The 26,113-nt window shown below is 46.9% G+C and overlaps 1 protein-coding gene across 3 annotated transcripts in view; it reads right to left on the reverse strand.

The window, feature by feature from the left end:
- Positions 1-26,113, reverse strand: part of Rnf212 (ring finger protein 212) — a 32,072-nt gene that overhangs the window by 3,730 nt on the left and 2,229 nt on the right. For all 3 annotated transcript variants that reach the window (XM_010641671.1, XM_010641670.2, XM_010641669.2), the window contains exons 2-9: positions 25,726-25,787; positions 16,751-16,825; positions 13,574-13,630; positions 12,176-12,234; positions 11,779-11,831; positions 11,636-11,687; positions 10,084-10,129; positions 7,624-7,687 (exon numbers count right to left, since the gene is read on the reverse strand). In XM_010641671.1, coding sequence (XP_010639973.1) covers positions 7,624-7,687; positions 10,084-10,129; positions 11,636-11,687; positions 11,779-11,831; positions 12,176-12,234; positions 13,574-13,630; positions 16,751-16,825; positions 25,726-25,770 — 451 coding nt within the window. In that variant the 5' untranslated portion in view covers positions 25,771-25,787. The remainder of the gene's footprint in view (positions 1-7,623; positions 7,688-10,083; positions 10,130-11,635; positions 11,688-11,778; positions 11,832-12,175; positions 12,235-13,573; positions 13,631-16,750; positions 16,826-25,725; positions 25,788-26,113) is intronic.

Below are 26,113 nucleotides of genomic sequence, written 5' to 3' on the forward strand. Positions count from 1 at the left end.
AAAAAAAAAAAAAAAATCCTGGTGTGTTTCAATACACAGAACCATAAACGTGCCTCTGCTCAGGCGATGTGCCCATGGTGGAGGCCACAGGATGGCTCTTTACCACACTCACGGTGCCCTATGGGGTGACTGTACTGATGGCCCACATGCTGCTGGGTCCCACAGCTTGCAGCCCCAGGGCCAATAGCGTCTGGAAGGGCAGTGGGCACTGCAGAGGCAGGGGCACCAGGGGAGACCAAGGCCTTTGGGATCAGCTGACCAGAAGCAGATCAGAGTGATCTTGCACCTATGACACCTTCAGGTTAGGTGTGGAAACCACTACTCAGGAAAGTGACATTATGAAAACCATTTTAGAAAGATTTCTACTGGAAAATTTAAATAAAAAACACAACACATACGGAGGGAAGATCTGGTCATCTGAGTACAGAGCAAATCGCATCCTGCAGTGCTGCATACACAAAGATGCCATGCCACCCCTAGGGGATGGGACAGTGAGCCAGGACTCGAGGACAGGACGGGACAACAGGGACCTGCATGTCACAAAAGAGGTGTGTGTGTGCCCACACGCAGGTTGCTAACCATCCCCGGGCACTTGCTGGGGTGAAGCAGGGACCAGCAAGCCAAGTCACCAGGCCAAGTCTGGACCTGGACACAGCTGCAGAAATGCTCCTTGAGGCCCAGGGTCGGACACAGATGCAAGGTCAGAAGTATCTGCCCCTGGCAGTCTGCCATGCTCCATGCCCACCCCACGGTGCCTGGGGACCCAGAGGATGGCAGCATCGGCAAAGCCACAGAAACAGTGGAGCCGGGACAAGGGAACAACATGTGCAGTCAACCAAGAAACTCCATATTCAGTGAAAATTGCCCTTTAAAATCAAGACAAACTAAAGATAATCAAAGATGAACAAAAACTAAAAAGTGCCAGCTGCGGTGGTACACACCTGTATACCAGCACACTGGAGGCTGAGGCATGAGGATCATACGAGTTTGAGGCCAGGAAGACCCTGCCTCAAGCAAGCAACTGACCAACCAAACGACCAAACAAAAAACCAAAACCACCCAAAACTGAATGATCTCATTGTTAGCCAACTTTCCTACAAGAAATTAAAAAATACTTCAGGTTGAAAGGAAGTAACAGTAAAAAGTAACAAAAAAGATGAAAAGCACTGGAAAGGGTAATAATATAAGACAAGCATTTATGTGTGTATTTCCCCAAGAGGTTTAAGGAATAATGAGAAGACAATGTTGTTGGGTTACAACACGTGGAAATTACAGATATTATATAGGTGGGAGGAGTATCTCTGTTTCACTGGAATGAAGTCAGCACAACCTCAAGTATACTGCTGTAAGTTCAAGATGTATACTGTAGCCTGTGTTAGCTTCTCATTGCTGTGACAGAATACCTGAGAAGATCAACTTAATGGAGTGCAGATGCACCTCAGCTCATGGTTTCAGAGGTCTTTATCCATGGTCACGTGACTCTGTTTTTCTGGGCCTGTGAAGAGGTGAATGTGGCAGAGGGCAAAGTGGAAGGAGCTGCTCACCTCATGGCAGCTAGCAAGCAGGAAGCAGAGAGGGAGAGGAAGAGGGAGAGGCAGGGGAGGCCAAGGACAAGAGAAACCCTTCAGGGGCACATGCCCAGTGACTCCCTTCCTCTGCCAAAGCCCCACCAGCCAGGGATCAGGCCTTGGACACAGGTGCCTCCGGGGACATCCCAGGTCCACACTGTAACATAATCCTAGAGTGCTCACCGAGACAACAGTGACAGTGAAATACAACGGAGGAACAGGAGCGTGTGCTTGTCTGCTTGGGCTGCCACAACAGAACAGCACGGACTGCGTGTTGTAGGCAAGTGCAGTTGAATTTTCCACACTTGTAGAGACTGAGAGTCCAGGCACAGGTGCTGGCTGGTTTGGTTTCTGGTAAGAACCTTCCTCCTGGTGTGCAGGTGGCAGCACCCTTACCGTGTTCTCACACGACACTGTTTCTGTTTGGTGCTGAGTAAGATTCAGAGCCTGTGTGCACTCTGGGCAGGAGCTCTACCGTTGAGGCCTCAGCCCCAAGACCTTTGTGTGCATGTAGACAGAGCAACAAGCAAGCTCTCTGGTGCCTCTGCCTTTAAATAAAAATTATGATAAATGCACATAACATAAAAGTTACCACGTTAGCCATTTTAAGCATACAGTTCAGAGGTATTAAACACATCCAGAATATTAAGCATTCACCACCCATCTCTGTAATTTACCATTTTGCGAAACAGAAAAATAACCCCCTCTCCTCTCCCCAGCCCCAAAACCCACCATTCTACGGGCTGCCTCCGTGATTCTGACTGCCCAGGGGAAGCACATGTACTTGTCCTTTTATGACTGGCTCATTTTTTCTGATAATATCTTCAAAGTTCACCTGTGCTGTAAATGTGTCAATTCCTTTTTTCTTTTCTTGTGGCACTGGAGATTGACTGCAGGGCCTTCACATAGAGCTTTAGCCCCGGCCCTTGTTTTATTTTGAGAAAGGGTCTCACTAAACCACTCAAGCTGGCCTTTAACTTGTGGTTCTCCTGCCTCAGCTTCCCAGAGCGCTGAGATTGCAGGCCTGGGCCACAATGTCCAGCTCAGAATTTCCTTTTAAAGGCACGATAATGCTCCATTTTATTACATACCATGGTGTGTTTGCTCATTCATCTGTGGGTGGACACCTGAGTTGTTTTCATGCTCTATGAACTTGAGTGTACAAATATCCCCAAGGCTCAGCTTTCCGTTCGTCTGGGTTTCCAGAGAAGTGGAACTGCTGCAACCTACGGGAGTTCCAGCCTTAACTTCTTGGGGAACAACCATTCCACTTTCCGTAGTGTCTGCGCTAATTTACAATCCTACCAATGTGTAAAAGAGTTCGAATTTCTCTCCACATTCTCACCAACACTTATTTTCTGATTTTAAAGAGTGGTGACTTGTACTCGAAGGACTAGTGAGGTTATCTATTTGTGTGCTTATTGGCCACTTGTATTTGCCCGTCCAAGTCTTTTGCTCATCTCCAAATTGTTTTTGTTGTTGAGTTTTAGAAGTTTTTTATATATGCTGGATCTCAATCTCTCATCAGATTTACAATTTGCATGTATTTTCACCCCTCCTTTGGGTTACCTTTTTACTCTACTGATAGCGTCTTTTATTGCACAAAATCTTCAAATTTTCATAATTTTCAGTTTATTTATTTTTTCCTCTGTTGTCTGTACCTTTGATGATACATTAAAAAAATGAGTGGCAAATCCAAATGGCTTGGAGATTTTGCCCAATGTGGTGTTCTAAGGGGTTGTAGTTTTAGTTTTTAGTTTTTTTTCATTTTGAGTTAATTTTTCTACAGCGTTAGATAAGCATATATAATAATAATAATAATAATTACAATTATTATTATTATTATTAGCAGTAGTAGTAGTAGTAGTATTGGGTGAGGACATGGGTTCAATTTCCAGTACTGCAAAAGCAAATGAAAAAAAAACTTCCAACATTAATTATGGTGTTGGCCTGTAGGTTTTCTAAAGATCCTATTTCTCAAGTTGAGGAAATGCTCTTTTACTCCATTTTTGTTGATACTTTCTACCATGCACAACTGTAAAGTTTGGCAAGTTCTTTTCTTATTGAAAAGATTTTAAGATTTTATTGTACTTTAGTCTATTAACATAGTTTATGGTGTTAACTGACCTTCTGATGCCAAGTCAACATGAATACCTTGGTTGAACTCCACCTGGAAATGGTGTGAAACACCTTTTATATGTTGTTAGATTTGATTGTCAAATGTATTTTTAAAGAATTCTGCATTTATACTCAGGAAGAACACTGGCATGGGTTTTCTTTTGTGTATTCTTCAGCTTTGTTACAGGGCCATTACTAAGCCCATAAAAGGAACTGACAAGAACCTGATCTATTTCCCAAGTTCATTCAAGTTTTTCTTTAAATGTTTGAAAGAACTGACCCATGAAACAAACCATTGGGAAATTGGCTTTTTCTGAAAAATTACCAATTCAACTTCACTTGATAGGTGTTTATCTAGATTTATTCTTTCTTCTTGACTCAATTTTGATAATTTCATCAAAGAACCAACTCTAGGTTCCATTAAGCATCTCTCTTGGTTCTATCTGTTCTGTTCGCTTGGCAACTTGAGCTTACTGAGTTCAGAGTATCCTTTCTATTTTGTTTTTTACTTTATTCTATTTAAAAGTTTCTGTTAGTACATTTTCAGTACACGCTGATTACATTCCTCACAGGGAGTTGGTACACATACATAACACATCTTAATTCTTTCTTATGGACCCTTCCTCTGCACTCCCTCCATTTCTTAGTCCCCTTCCTATTTTCAAAAGATCTATCCCCAAGAACTAAAGCTATAAATATGGCTTTTCTTGCAGAATGTAAACTTGACATATATTTTCATTCAGTTCAAGATATTTTCTAATTTCTTTTGATTTTTTTTCTTTGACCCATGGATTAGTTTGAAGTGTTATTTGCTTTATTCTCAGATTTTTTCTGTTGTTCATTTCCAATTTAATCTCACAGTGGTCAGGGAATGCACTTTGTATGATCCTAATCCTTTAAGATGTGTTGGGAGTTATTTTATGTTCTAATATCCAGTCTGTTCTAAAGAATGTCTCATTTGCAGCCAAAGAAAATGTTTTTCTGCTCTTGTTGGGTGGTGTCTATATTTGTCACATAAGCCAATGTGATCAAAAGTGCTGCTGAAATCTTCTATTTTCTTAGTAATTATCTATCTAGTTGTTTCATACCCAAATCATGATTGTTGAATGAATGATTTCTTTTTACTTTCATCAATTTTGCTGCATCTATTTTCAGGCCCTCTTTTGGTGTGTTTACATTAAAAACTATCATGTCTTCCTAATATATTGATCCTTTTGCCATCATGAAATGTCCTTGTATCTAGCCATAAGTTTTGTCTTGAAACCTGGTGAGCCTGATATGAGTAACAGGTACTTCAGTACTCTGTTGCTATTCCTCGATGTATCTGCTCTATAACTTCCTTTCAGCCTATCATGCCTTTGAAGTGTTATTTCTTTTTTTTCTTTTTTTTTTGGTACCGGGGTTTGAATTTGGGTCCTTGCACTTGCAAGGCAGGCCACCGAACTGCTGAGCTAAATCCCCTGCCCTGAAGTGTTATTTCTTGTAGACAGCATCCTGGTAGATCTCTCTTTTATACCAGCTTGACAATCTGTGCTTGTTTACTATAGCCTTTAATGTGCTCTATTACATGCTAATATTGATGATGGACCTGTGTCTGCCACTTTGTTGTTTTATGTATGTCTCATAATTTTTGTTCCCACTTCCTTTTACAACTTTTATTGTGAGCTGTTTTATTATCTCTTACAAAAGAGCATGGAAATTTCAAAACAAAATTGTTGAGCTGCTTTTTTTCCTTCTAATTTGTAATTTTTGCTTTGTGTATCTGAGGCCCTGGCAAGGATGCTGAGCCCCAGGAGTCACTCATGGCTGTGGAAACACAAGATGGCATAGCACTTTGTCAGGCAGCTTGGCAGTTTCTTCCCAAACAAAATTTGTTCTTGCCACAGGTTCCAGGAGTAACTGTGGTCCTCAATATTCACCCACAGGACTTGAAGGCTTGGGTCCACATGAAATCTGAAATGGCTATCTATACCAGGTTTTTCATAATGGCCAAAACTTAAAAACAACTGAGATGCCCATCAGTAGGTGAATGAATAAACTATGATGCACCCAGATGATGAAATATTAGTGTCCAACACTAGAAAGAAGGAAGCTCAAAAGCCATGAAAAGAGATGGAGAAACCATAAGTGCGCATCACTCTGAGGAAGAGGTCCCTGCAGAGGCTCCGTGCATGTGTGCAGCTGGATGACCTTCTGGAAAAGGCAACTGTGGAAACAGTGGAAAAGCCAGTGTTTCTGGGGGAGGAAGGGGTGAGAGTGGAGCGCAGAGGACTCTCAGGGCAGTGAACGTCCTCCATGACGCTGTGGCCATAACACGCACGCATCCAATGACAGACTTGGAGGACAGTGTGGTGTGGACACAGCTGCATCTGCTACAGTAAAGTTTATCCTGTGGGGGCACTGTGATGGGGGAGGCTATAAACACATAGGGGCAGGAAATATGTGGGAAATTTCCTTTCACCTCATTTTACTGCGAACATAACACTGCTATAAAAAATGAAGTCTGTGGAAACCACCAAGGAGATACAATTTAGTTATGCAAAAAACCTACCTCAGCACAAAAACCCATGAAATAAAAAAGAGTATAGATTTGAGTACAAAAACATTAAGCTTCTTTTTCTTTCTTTCTTTCTTTTTTTTTTTTGTACAGTATCAGGGATTGAACCCAGGGCCTTTGCACTGAGCCACATTCCCAGATCCTTTACTTCGTATCTTAGAGGCAGGGCCTACTGAGTCACTCGGTTATTCAGTCTGGGCTCCAGTTTATGATCCTTCTGCTTCATCCTCCCAGAGTGGGATTCCAGGCATGTGCCATTACACCTGACTAAAAATGCTGAATTTCCCTTAAAAAAAAAAAATTGAGACAGGGCCTTGCTATATAGTTTAGGCTGGTCTTGAACTAATTATGTAGCCCAGGCTGGCTTTGAACTTGTGTCTATCCTCCTGCTTCAGCCTCCTGAGTTCTGGGATTACAGGCATGTGCCATCAGCCTGGCTGAAAATGCTCAATTTCTAAAAGTGAAATACAGACTAACAAAGCAAACTGGATAAAAGATCAGTATCTTTCACATTAAGGATGTCACAGGCACAAAGAACAAAAGACAGAAACAGGTAAATCAGAAAAAGAACAGGAGATGAATAGAACTGAAACACTCAGATCATTAACAGTCACAAGAATGAAAACCAAAATGATGTTTTCCTCCCAAACCGCAGGCACAGAACACAGCAGACACTGCTGAGAAGGCGCCGAGGCAGTACTCAGCCTCTGGGCTGTGCGGGCCAGGCTCCTGCACAGCTTCTCAGCACACAGAGAGCTCTGGTCCCCAGAGCGTGGGGAGGGCCCAGCAAGAACAGTGTCTACGGACACCTGAGGCAGTGAGCTGGGCAGGGTGGTCCCCAGGAGCCCAGAGTAGCTAGAAGTCCCATGAGAACTTGACACGGGGGGAAGCAACCTGTTCAAGCTGCTGGTGACACAGGGCAGGCTGGGGACGTCAATCAGAGCTCTGCTCTTTCAGCAAGCCCTGGGACAAGGCCACAGGCCCTGAGTTGGGCTCTTAGGAGGGCTCCTACACTGGAGTGGAGGGAACAGGAGGGACAGAAGGGAGCCCACAGAGAGGTATGGGGCTGGGGCACTCAGGACAGGAACAGTGGGAAGCCCACAGGGAGGGAGACTGAGGCCTGGAGGGCTCACCAAGCCTGGATCTGCAGGGAAAAGGATTACACCCACAGGCAAACTCAGCCACACAACTTTTGATTAAAACTGTAAGAGCTCCCATCTCCTGTGAGCTTCACCCTGATGGCCCCAGTGCTGTACAACCTGGTGCTCAGGGCAGCTCGGCCTCACTGGGAGAGTCCGGCAAATCTGATTATCACAGCTTTCAGAGGATGCATGTGCACTAATGCATGGATTTGAGTGAGGTTACAGAAACATCACTTACCCATGCGCCCATCCTGAGGCGGACTAATCACGGAGATTCTCACAGGGCCCACCGCAACCTCAGGCTAAGCACATGAAAGAAAACAGCTGGTGAGATTTCTACTCTGCCCCTTTGGGGTCAGAATCCACTGTTCATTAGAAACCCATCTTGGGAGCTCCTCCTCCTTAGCCCTCCTCACCCTGGCAGAGTCCCGTCTGCCCTGGATCCATGTGTACACAAGTCCCACTGGCGGACATGGGTAGGATTCCTGATTCTTCCCTGTCTCACCAGGTCCTGTGACACTGAGTGGACACAGGACCCAGCAAGTGTTTTTCAGGAATTCGGGAGAGGAAGGCAGGCAACACATTACCCCAAGAGACACCCTCCTGGTAAAGCAGACTGTGCTGGCCTCCTGCACCCCCTTTTCCCCGCTCGAGCACTTCGAGACAAGGCTGCCACTAACTCTGTGTGACTGACTGCAGCTGTGAGCCCCCACTCTACATGACCTGAGGTATTTGGGGACCACAGTCTCTGCTGGTCACTCATCAGCCCCTGCCCATGGCTGGATTCCTGGCCTGGAATCTCACCTCCCCACCAGGCCTAGACTGCCACTGCCACACATGCCTGCCAAGTTCTCAGTGCCACCTTCCCTGGTATGCCACTGACAGACTCTGTGACCCATAGGCAGGTCCACCCTGGGAAGCCTGTGTCCTTGGGGGGCTCCACTGTGACCCCTGGACGCTGCCTTGCTGGTCCTGCACATTGATTGTGAAGGGACTGGTCCATTCCAGAATCCAGCCTGGCAGCTGATGCAGATACTGCTGAGGACAGGGGTTCCCTTCCTGTGACACAGCCTCCGTGGCACTCGAGGACACAAAGGACATCCCTGCTTGGGCAGGTCTGGGTGCTCTTCCCACCTGTCAGGAGTGGGTGTATTCCAGGGACTCTGGCTCCTTCCTAGGGTTTGCAGTACCTTTCTCACAGTTCTCAAAGAGAAGTCCACCAACCCCTTCTCAACTTGGAGCTGACCTCTCTGAGAGTGGCTGGCTTCCAGGTGTCCTTGGGCCTGGCTGGTTTTTCCCTTTCTCTGGAGCCCCCACCTTGCTGCCCACCAAGCCCAAGGGCTCAGGAGTCTGAGTCCGCAGTATGCCCCGTGTCTCCAACAGGTCTGGGACTAGATAGTGACCCACGAGAAGACCCACAGCTCATGCCCAGCAGTCCTTCCAGCCATTGCACAGCCACGGCTAGGTGTGCACTCCCATGAATGTCAGTGCTCCAGTAGGTTACTGGAAGTTCCAAAGAAGAGCTTGGGATGAGCCTCAGAAAGGCTCATAGGCTGTTTGTGGGTCTGTGCTGGAGCCCCACCTGGGGGAGAATATGGGAATAGCTATAGCATGAGTTTGGAGAGGCTAATGGGCCACACAGAGGGAGTTTGATCGGTGGCCCTGGGGCTCACTGTGGCAAAAGTGGAGGTAGGCACCTGAGGAGGGGCTGTTCTCTGCTAGCCCTCATCTCCGGTCTGGGCTTCTGGAATATGATGTCGCGCCCCTGGGCTTGTATAGGAGCTGCCACCTCGGTCTGGGATGCTGGCAGCTGTACCAGACTGTGACCAGGCTTCCAAGGCCTCTCTGCTCCATTGGTCATGCAGGGGGCACAGTGGCAGAGGCCACGGCAGTACCTGGGTAGCACGGAGGTGCTCAGTGGGAAGCACAGCACTTCTTGGCCCTATGATTGTGCCGACCTCCAAGGGGAGGCACAGCAGCTTTTCCAAATCCTCTTTTCTCACAGTAATCTCCCATGTCTCCACACAAAGAGGAAGAACCAGCACACAGCATCACCCACCCCGGTGCCCTGCCTGGGGCCACACTTCATTGTGACACCTGCTGGGTTAGAGCCAGGACAGCAGGCTTGGCTCATGGGACATAGTCAAAATACTCTATTTTCTCCCCTCTAGTTATAGCTTGCTCGCTGGACATTTCTTGCCATGAACATATGCTCCAAGAATGCCAGTGTTTTGCTGTCAGGAGGAAGGCACAAGAGCCCTGTGGGTTTGAGGTGTTCCTCAATGAAGCATCTCATCCCAGGCCAGGCAGCAGACGGGACCACTGGAGCCTCCTGGGCTTTGGCCTTGTGTTCTCTCTGATCTGCAGCTGTGTCCTTCTCCTTTTCAGTCTTCACATTTCCAACCCACTTCTTTTTCTGGGCTGACAGGGTTTCTGTTTTCCTCTGGCCCCTGGTACTGCTGCTCCCGCTGCGCAGGACCCTGCCACCCTCCCCATGGCCATGGGCCTGGCTGTCCAGGCAGAATACAGCATTCCTGAGGGTTCTCTGGGGGTGAGTTTAGAACTCACATGTGTGCAGAGGCACTGCTAGAGGTCAGTCCACTGTTAAGTGACCAGGTCTGTTTATAAGCACTAAGGACAGCTAAGCTCTAGGCGTGTGACACAGGACACAGCACAGTGGCAGCACAGAGGTACTTACTTTCCTCACTGGGGAAGGAGTAAGGTCAATCTCCATTGACTCCACCCTGTCAAACAGCGAAATGCGTTAATTTGGCCTATGAATTAACTATAACTAAAAACATCAGTTAAGCACACTGTACAAAGCAAGACATGTGTATCTGAAGCCTCCTTCTTCTTTTGTGCTGTCATCAGGGTGTGGTTGTTACACCGACCATTTCCTGCAAGCTACTGGATGCCCTCTGTCTGTGCAATCAAAGCACCTTGCAAAGCATGGGACCTGGCACTCCCTGTGCCAACCCAGCTCCCAGCTCATCCAGCTCCCCGCTGGACCCACAATACTAGATCCCGCCAGCAGGAACATCACTTGTTCTGGTTAATATGACTTCCTGGACCTTACATTATACTGCTAGTGCTGGACCTGGGTTGGTCCTTTGTTTGCCCAAAGGTGGACAGGGAAACACCCATGGGCCTGTCTTCTCCCAGCCCTCCTCAGCCCAGAGGTGACCTCAGAGCAGAGAGCCCTCTCTTCCAACAGCTCCAGCAGTCCAAGGACGGCTCTGATGACCCAGCCCATGTGTAGTGAACTCTCTCTTTATGTGGCCCCATCCACATGGAGTATAAGCTGAACTGACCCCCTGCTGTGTTCAGCTCTACCTCCCCAGGTTCTCAGCATGTTGATCCAGAACCCTGACCCACACCCTCCTCCTGCAGGACAGCGAGATACAGCCTACCTGATGGCCCCACTGACCCCCCCACATGGCCTATGCAGTCACGACATAGGGACCACCTCTGGTCATGGCATGATGCCAGAGAACCTGAGCCTGCTGGCTCTAGCCCACCAGTGAGAAGTCCCCTGGGAAGACCTAGGTGGGTAGCACCCTGGACCTAGGAAGGAAATGGCCTTTGGGAATCATCCTCTGCCTGCCTTTGAGCTCAAGGATGGAGGGTTGCCCTCCCCACTGGGATCTGGAGATCGCTATGAGCTGGTCTCTTAGTGTCATGGCACCACGGCCTTGCTCCTTCCCCTGGAGCATTCTCCCCAGGATACAGGGGGGCAAGGTCAGGCTCCCAGGGCCAAAGCAATGGTCAGACATGTACCAACAGGCCAGCTGGGCATCTGCCAGCTTAAATGAGGTTTCTACTCGAGGGACCCTGGTCCCAGGTCTGACAGCTAGGCATGGGGCCTTCCGCCAGGTAAAGCAGCACCTGTGACAGGCACCCATAGGTGCCCATAACCAGCCCCTCCATATCTAAGCAGGGCAGGGCTGCCAGCCACTCTGCCTCTGCAAACCCAGTGAATTTAGGGATCCCAGAACACCAGGTCATGTAATTGTCCCCATGCCAGCTGCTGCGACTGTAGGAACAGTGCCCTGGCCAGATAGGATCACAGTGTGTATCTAGGGACCTGGGTCTCTCACAGAGGTAAGAAGAGTACCAAAGGGAGCCGGATATCCAGCAAACTGTCCAGGCTCTGGGTCAGTGTGATATGAAGGGGTGGCAGATTGAGAAGAGAAATGCAGGAGTATCTATGGGACTTGTGACTCCACAACCTGTCCCAGCAGTCCACACACCTGTCAGGGGCTGATGTGTTAGGTGGCAGCCACACATACCCGTCCGGCTTTGCTGAAGGAGTAAGGATAAAACATCTTTGTGTTAGTGTGACTGGCAGCATGTGTCTTTGTATTCTTCCCCTTTCCAGCTTTATTTTACTCACTTGAAACTGAATTCTTTATGGTGCTGAAAGCTGTATGTTGTGATGATTTCATACTAAATAGAGGAATAAAGACAATGAATTATACTACAAAGATGTATCTCCCTTGAAAGAAGTGGGATTCATCCCACCTGGAAGTATAAGAGGGTTTTGAGACAGCAACTGTTCTCAGTGGGTGTGCAGACAGCACACTCCAGAGGAGCCTAAAGGGTGCCACATCTGCTGGCCCACGGCCTCCAACTCAAGGGCAGGGGAGATCAAGGCTCACTGGCTGTACAAGTCCTCTCCTTTTTGCCTTCCTTGTTCTCCCTTCTGCAATCTATTGCTTTAGAAGTTCCAAGCACCTTTTCCTCTGCTCCCTGTTAAAATCAAGGGTCTCAGTGGAAGCCAGGGACCTTACCTCTGCAGCCGTTCCAACTGCAGCACCGACTTCCTGAGTGACTCTTCCAGCTGTGAGATCTAGACACATGAAACAACCTCTGTCACCAGATGGACCCATGCCGAGTGACAGTTTACATAATACACACTGAGCTCAGCCCATCAGGCTCTCAGCAGTGTGGCCCTGGGAGCCATCTGTGCAGAGCTGACTCAGGCCCTGGGGACCCAGTCCAACCCTCCTGTGCCAGCCCAGCATGCAGCTGATATGGACAGGCAGGAGCCGAGAGCTCAGGTGTGCCAGGTGCTGCTCAGGGACACTGGCCTTGAGCCAGACATCTGACTGTACACAGATGCTCTAAGCACAGCTTGTGATGTGGCAGGGCCTGGGCCTACACCTGGACCCAGATCTGCAAGGGCTCAAGGCCATGACTTAACGCTCCATCCTAAGGTGGTGTCTGTCCAGTGGGGTCAGTACTGCCTGTCCTGTAGGTTTGTTGGGGGCAAAAGACATTAACACAACAGAAGGCTTCGCCAAAGCTCAGCACAAGGTGAGCATCCTCTGGCTGGGTTCTGGGGCACTTCTGCGGTGTGGTATGGAGTTATTGCTTGAGGCTGGAGGGTCTGTGCACAGAACCTGAGCACCTCATACCCCTCCAATGGTCATGCCCAGAGAAGTAGAAGCAGGGCCAGGCAACAGCTTCTGGATTCAAGGAAGGGGCTCCAGAGTTTCATGGCTTAAAAGCCAGCATCCTCATTTAATTTACTCCAAAAACTCCAGAGTTTTAAAAACAGGACTTTCATTTTAAAAAATACCCAAGATATCCAGGCAGAGTAGCACATGCTACTACTACGGTAGCACAGTAGCACCCTCGCTAATTGAGATGCTGAGGCAGGAGGATTCAGAGTTTGAAGTCTGCATTAGTGAGATTGTGTCTCTACATAAAATTTGTTTTTTAAAAATTTATTTATTTATTTATTTATTTGTTTATTTATTTATTTATTTATTTATTTATTTATTGGTAACCAGGGATTGAACTTGGGTCCTTGTGCTTGCAAGGCAGGTGGTGGAACCACTGAGCTAAATCCCCAGCCTCTATGTAAAATTTCAAAAAAGGGATGCGATGTTGCTTGGTGGTACACTCTTGCCTAGCACCCATGGGGCTCTGGGTGGTTCCATGCCCCAAAAACAAAAACAAAAACCCTAGATGGCTGAGCAGATGAGCCAAGTGGCCTAGGAGGCTCTGAGACAACTGCAGGCAGGTATCAGGCAAAGGGGAGACAGTGACAACACTGCACACTGGAAAAGTCAAGAAAAGCAGCCTCACACCCAGGCTCCCTTAAAGAGGGTGGTGTTAGGCAACAGTCTGACCTTTAGGGCAGAGATCAAATGGCCCAGGAGGCAGCAGATTGTTCTGCTTACCTTTTCTCGATAGAAGGTGAGCAGCCTCTTCCTGTGCTTGTCTTGGAACTCTGAAATCTGAGAGGCAACAAAAGTCAGCCAGGGGAGAAGTGGTGGTGTTGGAAGGTGGGAGTGGGTGGCTGTACACCACCTCCTTCCACGGAGACATGTGGGTGCTGCTGGGTGAGGGCTGCTGCCACCAGGGCTGCCCAGCGTGGATGCTTGGCACTAAGGTTCCTAGAGTAGGGAATGTGTGTCCAACAGAGGCCAGTGAGCTGCTATGAACGCCTCCTGATGATACTGTGGCTGCTTGTCAGCCCACAGCCACTCCTGTCCAATCTGGGACATCCACAGTGTGCTGTCACTCTGATGACAGTGAGCAGCCTGAGGTGCCCTCCTGACTGACCAGCACCAAGTAGGGAACCATGGCCCAGACCAGTGGTGGGGAGCCAAAGCAGGAGACCCAGCCAGATTGCCAGTGGCTCGTCTGCACCCCAGGGCCAGCCATGCCTGAAACCTGCCCCATCCCTGGTTTTCCTTAGAGACGCCTGTATTCCATGTCTGCTGCACACACAGCTGGAATTGGGCTTCTCACAGATCTAATGGAAGTGGGGGGCAGTGGTCTGCAACTTGGAGAAGACAGCTGTTTCCAGTGAGTGAAGGCTCAGATGATGGTGCTTACCCACTTCAAACACCAGACTGTCCCACGTCACCTAACTCTGCCACCACTCAGGCATGGCCTGCAGACAAAGGGGCGACTGAGGATAAAGTATATTTAAAGTCACTTCCTGTAAGCTTGGCAATCTTCTCACACCACAGACAGGAGGGAGCAGTGTCCAACCTCATACAAAAGACAATCTAGCTGCGAACAGGGACATGGGCACAAGTTGGGCCTGCAGTCCTGTCCCCTCCATGGAGACACCACCTTTGGGTCAGTGGGTGTCGTCCTCCTCAGAGTGGCCAGTCTCAGGACCAGAAGAGCTATCAGCTTGGGGACAAGGCAGGCACAGCCCGAGCGCTGCTCACACAGACCATGAAGAGTGGTGAAGAGTCCTGCAGGCGACACAGGCTGCATCCCCATGTGCCTCCCCACTGCAGAGTGGGAGGCTGAGCCCACCCGACCCTGTCATGGGCTCCTGCGGGGGTGGGGTGCTGGCACCTGTGCCCGGCTCTAGGGAGCCCACTGGTACCATGTCTGGACAGGCAGAACTCTGTGACCTCAGAGGCTTCTCATACCCTTTCCTTCCTGCCTCAGGCACCTGTGGTCAGGCAGGAACAGGAAGAGTGCTGGCAGTTGGCTGCCTGTCTCCTGTCCCACACCTGTGCAGGCAGGGCCTTGGAGTATGGCCCTTACCTCACAGGCATGGTACCTGGGGACTAACAGGGGCTGACACTTTGTAGCGGATGTCCACACCAGTCAGGTGCATGGGCCTGGTGGTGGGCACCGGAGTGCAAGGGAATGCCATTCTCCCACTGGCAGGGTGGCTTTTGGACAAGGACCCTAATGGAGAGAACACGCAGCCTCTGTGCCTGACCCTGTCTTGGCCAGGGCAGGTGTGACTGCAGCAAGGTCAGGGCTGTAGGCACGGTGTCTCCGGATCCTGGGAAGCTCAGCGGAGAGGAGACGAACTCAGGAGATGAGGACTGGGATGCAGAGGGATGAGTCTGGTGGAATGTGGGTCCAGGGCTTCGCTTGTGAGCACAGGGAAGAGGGCATCTTGGACTCCATATGTCCGCGTCCCTGGGTCTGCAATCTGCTGGGGTCTCACGCTGGCCTTCCACAGGGTTTCTCTGGTCTGGGGTAGAGACACTGGCTATGGCCTCAGAAGGGAGATTTTATTAATAAATACAAAAGAACGCTACATCTTTTTCTTGTATGAGCTATGCCTCTCAGATTAAGTCAACCCAGGGCAGAGGAAGCAGAGGCTGCTCTAGACCAGGTCTGGTTAAAGCTGCTCAGGGCTGATTCACCTTTGTCCACAGCTCATGAGCTGAGGAGACTGTGACAGGGAAGGGAGGCCCAAGACAGTGCAGACTGCATGGAGAGCAGTTTCCTTCAAGGAGCAGCATCGCCGTGTTTCAAAATGGGGCAGACAACGAATGTCAGTGCTGGGGGCGGGAGTGGCAGGCACTGCAGGCAAGCACACTCCTCAGCCTACAGCTTTGCTCACACCCAGGGTGGCTCTGCCTCTGCAGACCGGCAAGTTCCTGCTTTGCAGGGCCAGCACCCGGCCTGCACAGCACAGACGAGTCCTACTCGGGCAGGGGCTGTGTGACAGAGGCTCTCACACAGGTCTTCAGGCAGGAGGCCTATGTCTGTCCCAAAGGAATTCAGGGAGGGGACAACAAAGGCCCCCAAGGCAGCTGTAGCTGAGGTCTCTGCTGCCATCCTACGGCAGGACTCAGAGTTCAGGTCTGTGGATCCGAGGAGCTTTGCTTAGGTGGGTTTTATCTGTCACTATTTATTCATTAGAAATTAAGACAGAAATTTTAAAATGTTTGAGTCTTTAAAACAATAAACCCATATGTTAGCTAAACCCAGTCTCAGGTGCCTCCCCAAGGACACGGCTGGGCGTAATCTGGGATGGGGTCCTTGTGGGGACCACTTAGGCATTGTTCCCGGAGAGGAAGGATGGTGGAGCAGACCTGGCTGGCCAGAGCCTGGACATGAGGTGTGGCTGAGGGCATTGGTTGGGTGGTCTCAAATTCTCCCAGGCCGCCTGCTTCAGCGGGAAGTGACATGAAGCCGGGAAAAGGGAGTCGGGAGGGAAGGGCCTGTGCAGCCCGGCACCACCCCACAGGTGAGAGCAGACACGTGCAGCCCTGGGTGCTATCTGTAGAGGATAGCTTCACGAAGAAACCCACTGTCCTAAATCTAGAGACCTGGCCTAGAGGGAGGGTCTCAGGAACTGAACTTCCGGGGTGGGGAGGGGGGATCCTGCCTAAAGGGGCTCAGGGCTGAACTGAGCTTATGTGGGTCTCAATGGGACACCAAAATAAATCACATGGGCTTTGTCCAGATTGAAACCTTTTGTGCACAGGTACTTCACCACTGTAAAGGTGGAAAAACTCAGAGAAGGCAGAAAATACTCACTGACTCCATATGTGCAAGGGCGTGGCCTCCAGAGCACACAGTGCATGTGGTCTGAGATGACCCGCCTGCATGTCTGTCCCCAAGCCCCCCTCAGCAGCACTCACCTGGGCGGTGTCCTGTGAGTACTTCTTGCACAAGCTGTCTATGCCCATGAAGAACGCCTGGATGCTGGAGTCAGTCTGAAAGAAAAGCCAAGGGCTCAATGTTTGTTGCTTAAAGCTTCTGGCCACTGATTAAAAAGCTGCACATCAAGGTCTAGAATTGACCAGAGGTGGCACAAACCACCAGCACTTCACCTTGGAAGGGTGACACTAAGGACTACCAGAGGGTCCTGGGTTCAATTCCCAGTACCATGAAAAAATTGTAGCTCTTGTTTGTTTGTTTGTTTGGTACCAGGGATGGAACTATGGTCTCTGTGCTTTCAAGGCAGGTGGCAAAACCCCTGAGCTAAATCCCCACCCACTAGCTTTTGTTATTAATGAAGCCATAATAACTGACTTACCCAAACTTGAAAAGAACATCAAGTTAAGGGGAAACTACAGATTCAGTTCACACAAAACAAAAAACCCCAAGCCAAACAGTAGTAACCTGTGCTCATCTGTAGACACAAGCTGTGCCACAACACCCCAATGTATTTATTCCTGGAATCTAATAGGGTTTTAAAATTAAAAAAATAAGTACAATTCACTACATTAACAAAGTGAGGTTAAAAAAGGAAAGATGATAGTTGTAGAAAAAGTAAAAGCTCTATACCACTTATAGTTTTAAAAAACCCAACCCCAAGCAAAAACTTAGTGCACACAAAATATACTCTTGGGCCAGGGATTTAGCTCAGTAGTTCCACTGCCAGCCTCACAAGCGCAAGGTTCCGAGTTCAATCCCTGGTATCAAAAAAAAAAAAAAAAAGAAAAAAGAAAAAAAAATGTTGCTCCTGCGTGCGTGCGTGCGTGTGTGCGTGTGTGTGTGTGTGTGTGAGCATATGCTCTTTGGTGGTGAAGCAGAGAAGGCTGGCCATGAAGTCAGGAGAGATGGGCAGCTCCAGCCCCAGCTCCTGCGCTGCATCAGCTGGAGGGCCAGACAGTGACTGGGGGTGTCAAAAACCCTAGAGGAACCTTCACATACACTAGGAGATTATTAAGTACATTTGGCAAGATCTCTAGTATAAGTCAATAAAATCAACTACATTTTATGTACTAGTAGTGAGCGCTGAGATGATGAAATTTTAAAAAACTGTAGCAGACCTTCAAATCTTAAAGCCTAGGAACCATCACCATCACCATGGTGTTGCAGGAAGGCCTGTCTACAGAAAACCATCAGTCATTACTGAGAGAAATCGGAGAACTTCCAAGTAAACAAGACAAGTGCCACACTCGTGGATTAGAAGGGTCAATATTATATATACCAATGCCCTTCATACTGTCTTACTGATCAAGTAAAAAATAAAAATCCCAACAGGATTCTGTGTGTGGAAAGTGACAAGTTGATTTCAAAACTTATATGGGCACGCAAAGTTCACTGTAGGCCAATGGACACATCACACAACCCCCACGAGTGGTTCACTGTGGGACACCTGTCCCTTGCCCATGCAACAGTTCAAGCCCATACTCAGTAGCTTCCACTTAGGGCCTTGGGCCCAGGCCTCTGCAGGTAGGTAGGGGTGTCCAGGAGGTCGCTTTTTTGTGGGTTGGGCCCATAAGTGTCCTTTCTTGCTCCCCCTGTACTCATGACACTGGGTACCAGGAGGTGAGGAACAAGTTGTAGGACAACCACATGCATGGGCCTTATTCTGGTTGTTAGTATCTGCTTCCCTCTTGCCAGTACAGAAAGTCGCTCCCCCACTGGCACACCTTGAGAGCCACTGCCACATGGTAAGCTCAGGTCACCGGGTGAGTCGCTGTTCTTTTTTTTTTAGGTCCCAGTCTAGTGTATTAGTCACTTTTCTGTGGCCAGAACAAAAGAGCAAAAATAATTTGAGGGAGGAAAGATTTTGGCTCAGTCTCAGTTCATGCTCCTTGTGTCTAGTGAGGCAGAAGCACCATGATGGAAGGGCATGGCGGAGGAAAGCCACTCACCTCATGGCAGCTAGGATCAGTGCAAAGGAGGGGAAAGTCAGAGAGGAAGAAGCTGGGACAAAAATGTACTCAATGACCTACCTCATCCAACTAGGCCCTGCCCAGTAAGCCCATTAACTATAAATTCATTGATGGATTAATCCATGGATAAAGTCAGGGTCCTATCCCCCGAACACTGATGCATGTGGATCAAAGCCTCAGTGTATGAGTTTGGGAGACCCTTCACATTTAAACCACAGTAGTGTGCAACCCATGAACTAGAAAACAGGAACATCCCTAGGTCCTTGCCATGACCCAACATCGAAAAGGGCCCAGGGCTGGACAACTGCAGAAACCCCCAGCAATGCAGAGTGGACACAGCATCCAGAGAAGGCCCAAGCCTCCTCCTCTGGGAAAGCTGTGGTGGAGGGCAGTCCCTCTGTTTCCTGGGGCACACCCACATGCACATCTCCAAAACCTGGCTATCTCACTGGAGGTTATGGAATGGGCACAACAAGAGTGTTGGTTTCTATCTAGCTGTTTCCCAAGAGCCTCATGTGGTCATAGTAGGGCTTCTCAACAGTGATGGATTACAGCTTATAGCTGACTTGCTGTTGGGAGGTCTGGCCTGGTTGGAAGAGGAGTGTCACTGGGGGTGTGACCTGGAAAGGTTTATCTTCTTTCCTGGCTCCTCCTTTTGCTCTTTGCTTCCTGTCTGCCAAGCCATGAGCAGTTTTCTTTTGCCATGCTCCTCTGCCATGTTGCCCTGCCTTGGAGCCAGCCAACTATGGTCTGAAACCTCTACAAACTATGAGCCAAAGTAAGTCTCTTGTGTGCCATGTATTGTGTCTCAGTGACAAAAAAGTGACCATGACAAACAGAAGGTCCAACTAGGCTGCTGGGGCCTTTATCACTCCAGACGTAATTCTTACCACTTGAGTCAAAAGCAACTGGCTTCCCCAGTCGGAGGGCCTCTTTGTTCCTTCCCACCTCTGCTGGAGACCAGCCAGGCCTTACCTGAATGCATCTTTCTCATAGCTCCTCAAGAAGCAGACCACATCTCTGTTCTGGACTCTCTAAAGCCTTTCCTCCTGGAGGCCCAGGCCCATCTTGTCTTGCAGGCACCAGCTTCCATTTCCTGCTCCCCACACAGGCTCAGTGCAGTGGTGCTCTATTTCCTGTGTATAGCCATAATGCCCATTTTCATGGCAAACTGATGAATGTATGTTATGTTATTTTGTATATAGGCAAACAGAGTTGGGGTACCTTTTGTATAGTGATGCATTATACTGCTGGTCAGGTGAAATCATCTAACAACAAAACTTTTGTTTTAAAGAAACAGATCAGAGTAGAAACCAACAGAAGATTCTATACTTAGTGGAGATAAATACTGCCTTGCGACACTTCACAGAGCAGACCCTATGCTGTACTAGTCTTTCCTGATACAGGTCATAGTCACAGACACAGCTGTTACACAGCTCAGACGGGGACAGTTTCTAAGAAGATGACTCTCCAGAGACGTGATGTCTGTGGGGGATGGAGCAATGCTGAGAGAATGTTCTAGTCAGAGGCAGCAAAAGGCTAGGCACTGAGTGGAAGCCCCAGGTTCCACAGCAACAGCAGCAACAGCAGCAGGTGGGGGATACCAGCTTGTAGACCAGGAGGGTACAGAGGCCAGTCCAGAGCCATGAGCACAAGGGGCCTTGGCTTCCTCCTGAGGTGAAACTGGAGGCTTGGATCTGATTTGCACCTGGGCAGAGTCCACCAGCTTCAGGCTGCAGAGCAGGAAGGCCCACAGGGATGAAAAGATGGTGAGGGCGATATGGACTTTGAGGAAGCTGATGGAGGACACCAGGTGATGGTGTAGAGTAGAGGTACACAGAAAGAAGTAGCCACACCTCAAGGTCATCAATGTTCACAGCTTCCCTCACACACTCAGTCATGGAGAATAAAAGACATATGCTTTCCAAGCTTTTGTAGAACACTAGCTACACACAAACCACAATGAGAATCCTGCTAACTAAAAAAAGACAACATATATACTCTCAGCTCACAATGCCATGAAACTAAAAATTAATCATGAAAATGGCAGTAAAGCTAAAATCTAACTCAGGTATGTCCAACTCATGGTTTGCATGGGGCCCTATAAAGATCCATAGGATTGTACACTTTTAACATCATTATGTGGTTTTTACTGCTATCTTTCACGACTGATTTCAGTGCTTAGGCATGAACTACACAGATGACAACAGAGTGCAGTGCAGGGAGGGCACAGGGCAGTGGTGGCTGTGCCTCTTGTGCTTACCACACACAGGCCGTCTGTCAGACAGAAATCTGTGCATACAAGACATTACACGGCAAGTAAAATATAGAGACAGCCAAGCTGGGCATGGTGGCACATGCCTGTAATTCCAGCATTCAGGAGGCTGAGGCAGGAGGATCACTGTGAGTTTGAGCCCAGCCTGGGCTACACAGTGAGTCCCAGGTCAGTCTCAACTACACAGTGAGACCCTGTCTCAAAAAACCAAAACAAAAATAAAAACAACAACAAAAAATAGTGACTGCCATAACATTGTCCATCTACTTACACATATGTATGCGTTAACACAGCATTTACTGTTATTAAGCAGGTATGTAAAATTTCTTATTTATTAAAATTGAGCTTGTTGTGTAATTTCACAAGTAATCAGCTAAAATTCTTTTTTTAGCAGCAGGGATACAGGAAGTATAGAATGTGTCAGACCGTATTGTGCCTTATAGCTAGATGTCCCCCCAAAGCCTCATGCAATCATAGGTGGGGCTTTTTTGGAGGTGGCTGGACCTAGGGTGATACTGGGGTTAAGGAGGTATGGTACTGGACTAGTTCACTAATTGGTTTATCATAGATCTGGGTGCAGATAATGAGACCTAAGTTGGTGTGGATAGCACCACCCAAAAGGCTTGTAGTCTAGACAAGATAAAAAGAAAGGGAAACTTGCTTCCTGCCTGCCCTATCATGGACTGTTTCTCCTTTGTGATGCCCTTCGACCATGCTGTTCTGCCTTGGAGCCATTGTACTATGGAATGAAACCTCTACAAACTGCGAGCTACAATAAACCTTTAACTTGTGAGTGTTGAGTATTTTGTCTCATTGAAGAGAAAAGTAACTAAGACAAATAGTTTTTGTTTATGATGTTGTTATGATTACATATACAATATTGCTAATGCTAGAAAAATACATGGTTGCTTATTTATTAGCATTTGGATATAAATCAGAGCAGCCTCACATTCAAGTAAAAAAAAATCTAATCATGTCTCTACTAGACTTTTGTGAGATCTACCTTCCCAGGGAAAATATCCTTGCTTCACAATCATGCCTTACTCGTGCCGTTGCTTTTCAGCCTACATACATTTGTGAACAACTCTTTTCAAGAACAAAGAATACAAAGAGTAAAACTGATTAAAAATTCCTAAGGAGCACCTTGAAAACTTACTGAGAATTTCAACAACTTTCATAGAACTAGACATGGATGCATTAATTTTATAAAAATGAGTTCAAATATTTCACTAGTTTTATGCTTATGTTACCCTCTTGTAAAAATGTTATGATAAAAATATTGCTAAAAGGAAATTCTGCTACTTACATTCATTAACTAGATTATATATTTTATATGTAGCCCAAGACAATTCCTTTTGGCTCAGACAACCAAAAGGTTGGACACCCATGATCTAACCATTTAGAAATTAAAGAGTATTCTTTCAAATAATTATTGAGTTAGAAAGGAAATAAAAATAACAGATTAGAGATTATTTAGAAATGATTCAGAATAGCAGTATTCAAAGTGATCTAGAAACATAATGCATAAATGGGAATGGACAGTCTCAATTACACTTACTAGGGAATAAGGAAGAAAGCAAGTGGCCTGAATATTCAACCCATGAAGGCAGAGAAAGAGCCAGGTACCCTCGAGGCTCTGCCGGGAGCCTGACTGTGTGGCATGGCTTAGTGCTGCAGAGTGGTACATAGCAGAGATAGGCGGTTCCTGGGACTTCATGCTGCCTCACACTGGAGGAAAATAGGCCCTTTCTGTTAAAGATATGAACATTTAAATATCTTGCCCTTGATTTTCACTTTTAGGAATTTATGCAACAAAAAATATTCTTACAAGTGTGGAGAGAGATTGTTAAAAAATGTTCACTGTGGGGCTAGGGATTTAGCTTAGTGGTACCACCGCCTGCCTTGCAAGTGTAAGGTCCTGAGTCCGATCCCCAGTACAAAAAAAAAAAAAAGTTCATTGTGAGGTTTTCTGAAACTGAAAAGCCGAAAACCCCACAGGCTCATGAAAAAGAAAACACTGGGGGCAACCCACTTTCTGGTCCCCCTTCTGTCTCTCCTGGACGGAAGCTTTCTTTCCCTCAATAAGTGTTTCCTACTCTTAACTTCCATTGTTCCTAGAATTAATCCTTTGATTTTAGAGAACATGAACTCACATTTCGGATATCTAAGAGGTTTGGGAGTTACAGCTCTTCCTCCTATATCATTTTGGAGGTCTTCCACTATGATTACTGGTCAAAGTATTTAATTCAAGGTACTTCCCTCCTGCTGGATTTCAACACAAAGCTTCCAGAATGTTTGGAGTCCAAAACTGCAAAGGTAACTGGGCTATGAGGACAGCCAGTATTTTAGCCCTGGCCCCTCAAGGTCTACAAGATCCAGGAAACAAAGGAACCTTTCCTACAGATCCTACATCTTTGAGGCTACCAAACTCCAAGCAGTCATACACATGGAACCAGATGTAGGCAAGGTACAAGTCTGGCTGGGACAAGTGCACCGCACGTATGTCTCCTAGCACACCAGTAGAGGCCGAGCTCGTGCATTGAGCCTTGTCTATCTATGTCCAGCTATGGCCTCGCCCATCCCCCCTAGCTGGATGCCTCCATTGCCTCATCCAAGGACACTCCAATAACCAATCCTGTTAAGCCAAATATATTACTCCCCGTTTCAAAACTTTATAAATTGCTGGCTGAACTTATTAAAAGTGGAAGCGTTCCAGAACCCTCCCTGGAGTCTGCTTGGTGATTCCACGCCTCGCCCTCCCAGACTGAGTCCCTGAACCTTTGTTCCACGAGCAGGCTCGTGGACAAAAACAATAACCAATGACAAATGTGCTAGACTTCTTTTACTGGGATCCACCAGATTGACCTTGTAAACAGTTCATAACTGCTAACGTAAACAATATGACTTCTATGATGGATTCTGAAGTCCCCTGGATCTTCTCCTTTATCTTCTTTGTGGGCTATATTCATAGCAATCCTGCTGACCTCTTAATTTGGCCCATGCATTCATAACTGTTTCTTTGGCTTTGTCTCTTCCAGATTTAAGAGACAATGCCAGGCACCTATGGAAGGCCTTTAAATAGACCCTCTGTAGAGTAACTCTAACTGCTGATCACAACTACAACCCTCTTCAGCTGGAAGTAGCCAGAGGTGTCTTCGCCCTTGGCCCCATCACAGCAGTTAGGGATACTTCTTCAGAGGGGGGAATATTGCAGGTAGGTAAGTTAATTAGATATCTTATAGGCAGTTAGACAGGGCCACCCTCAAGGAGCCAACACAGTAAGGAGGCAACATGCAGGACAATCAAGACACATTCACTGATGGAAATAAAGTGTTTGTAAATGGAGAGGGGAGGAGGGGGTGAAGGGAGGGCAGGGACAAGGGGAAAAAATGAGAATCAAGACCTATTATGTAAAGGTACAGAATCCCAATGATGAATGTAATTGTATTGTATACCTAGATTGTACCAATATCCTCAATAAAAAGAAAAAAAAAAAAAGACACATTCACTGAAGGCCAGAATTGTAAAAGGAGGGAAAAACTACTACACTTTTGTGCTTCCTCTGGGGATAAATAGCAGTGACTGATATTCCAAATAGGTTTCAATTACCTGGGTGGGGGGCCAAGGTCCTAATCCAGCCTTTCCAGGAAATATTGACCCCTACCCTTACTGAAAATCCTTGTAAGCTTGCTATGTGACTTGCTCCCCCATTTGATTCCCATTTAATCCCTATTACCTGGGTGACTATACTCATAATCTTATTGGTTGGTCATGCCCACTTTGTAATTTTCCATTGGGTCTTACAGTTTTGTCCCACTTTTTACCTGCCTCACCACATGGCTTTGCTGTACAAAACATCTTGGAGAAGTGAGAGGGCAACCCTCTTTCTGGTCCCCCTTCTGTCTCTCTTAGATAGAAGCTTCCTTTCCCTCAATAAATTTTTCCTATGCTTAAAAAAAAAAGAAAATGTTGAAATACATATTATGTAGTAATTTTAAAAGAGGGTGCCCCAAAGATAATGTCACCTGGGAAAACACTTTTGTAAATCATAAAAACCAGGAAAGACACCAAACTCTAGGATGTTGTCTTTAGAAACAGGATTTGGGCAGCTTTCACATTAATTTTCTGTATTATCTGAACTTCTGTGTAACTTTGTTTTATATTTGTAACAAAATAATTATGACATTTTAAGATATTAGATCAAACATACATGTTAGAGAGTGAGGTCGAAGACAACAATCATTTGTAACTAAGTTCATACAAAAGAACATGTAAAACTAATGCAGTTTAGATAGAACCAAAGGCATGGTTTTAAATCAGTATTGTACCTGATTTTAAGCCTCTGTCACTAACAACCTTCTTTTTTTTTTAATGACCTTCTTAATTACACACATATGACCTCGATGTAAAACCAAACTCCATTGCATCCTAAAGAGCTGGTATTGTGTTGAAGAAATCTTCCTAACTCATTTCACTTCTAGGAACACAGTATGGTCCAAGAGATGACAAGAGCCAATCTATAACTGAGAGAGGAAGTTATGAGGTCTTAGAAACATAATCCTAGCTCCACATTAATTTTCAGAAGTCTCACAATATGCAGTTAATCCAGCAAAAAAAATGAAAAATTTAGATACCACAAGTGACTACAAACTAAATTTAAAATTAAAATATTATTGTAAGAAATACTCAAATACTATAGGTCTCAACTTACATGTTTTGTGAGTAAAACTGTACGACAAGGAACTTTACAAATCATGCATTCATCCTTTCTACCTATAAAATAAAAACATTTCACATTATACAATGTTTAGATATGTATAAATGCAGTATTTAAATTATGTTTCTTTAAGAAATATGCAAGGTTATGGCATCTAAATGTTTTCATAATCAGAGAGAGCATGATGCTCTAGGTATGCATGCAACCTAAGCCAGTGATTTATACAACAACCCCTTTTTCCTGCTTGCAAATATGCACCAAAACAAAGGCCATAAAGATGGACAATACTTAAGGTTAATTCTATCCCAGGGCTGGAGATGTAGCTCAGTGGCAGAGTGCTTGCCAGGCATGAATGAGCCCTGGGCTTGATCCCCAGCACTGG

This window comes from Fukomys damarensis, unplaced genomic scaffold, assembly GCF_012274545.1.
Source record: "Fukomys damarensis isolate Sample0158 unplaced genomic scaffold, DMR_v1.0_HiC HiC_scaffold_35, whole genome shotgun sequence".
Classification (NCBI taxonomy): Eukaryota; Metazoa; Chordata; class Mammalia; order Rodentia; family Bathyergidae; genus Fukomys; species Fukomys damarensis.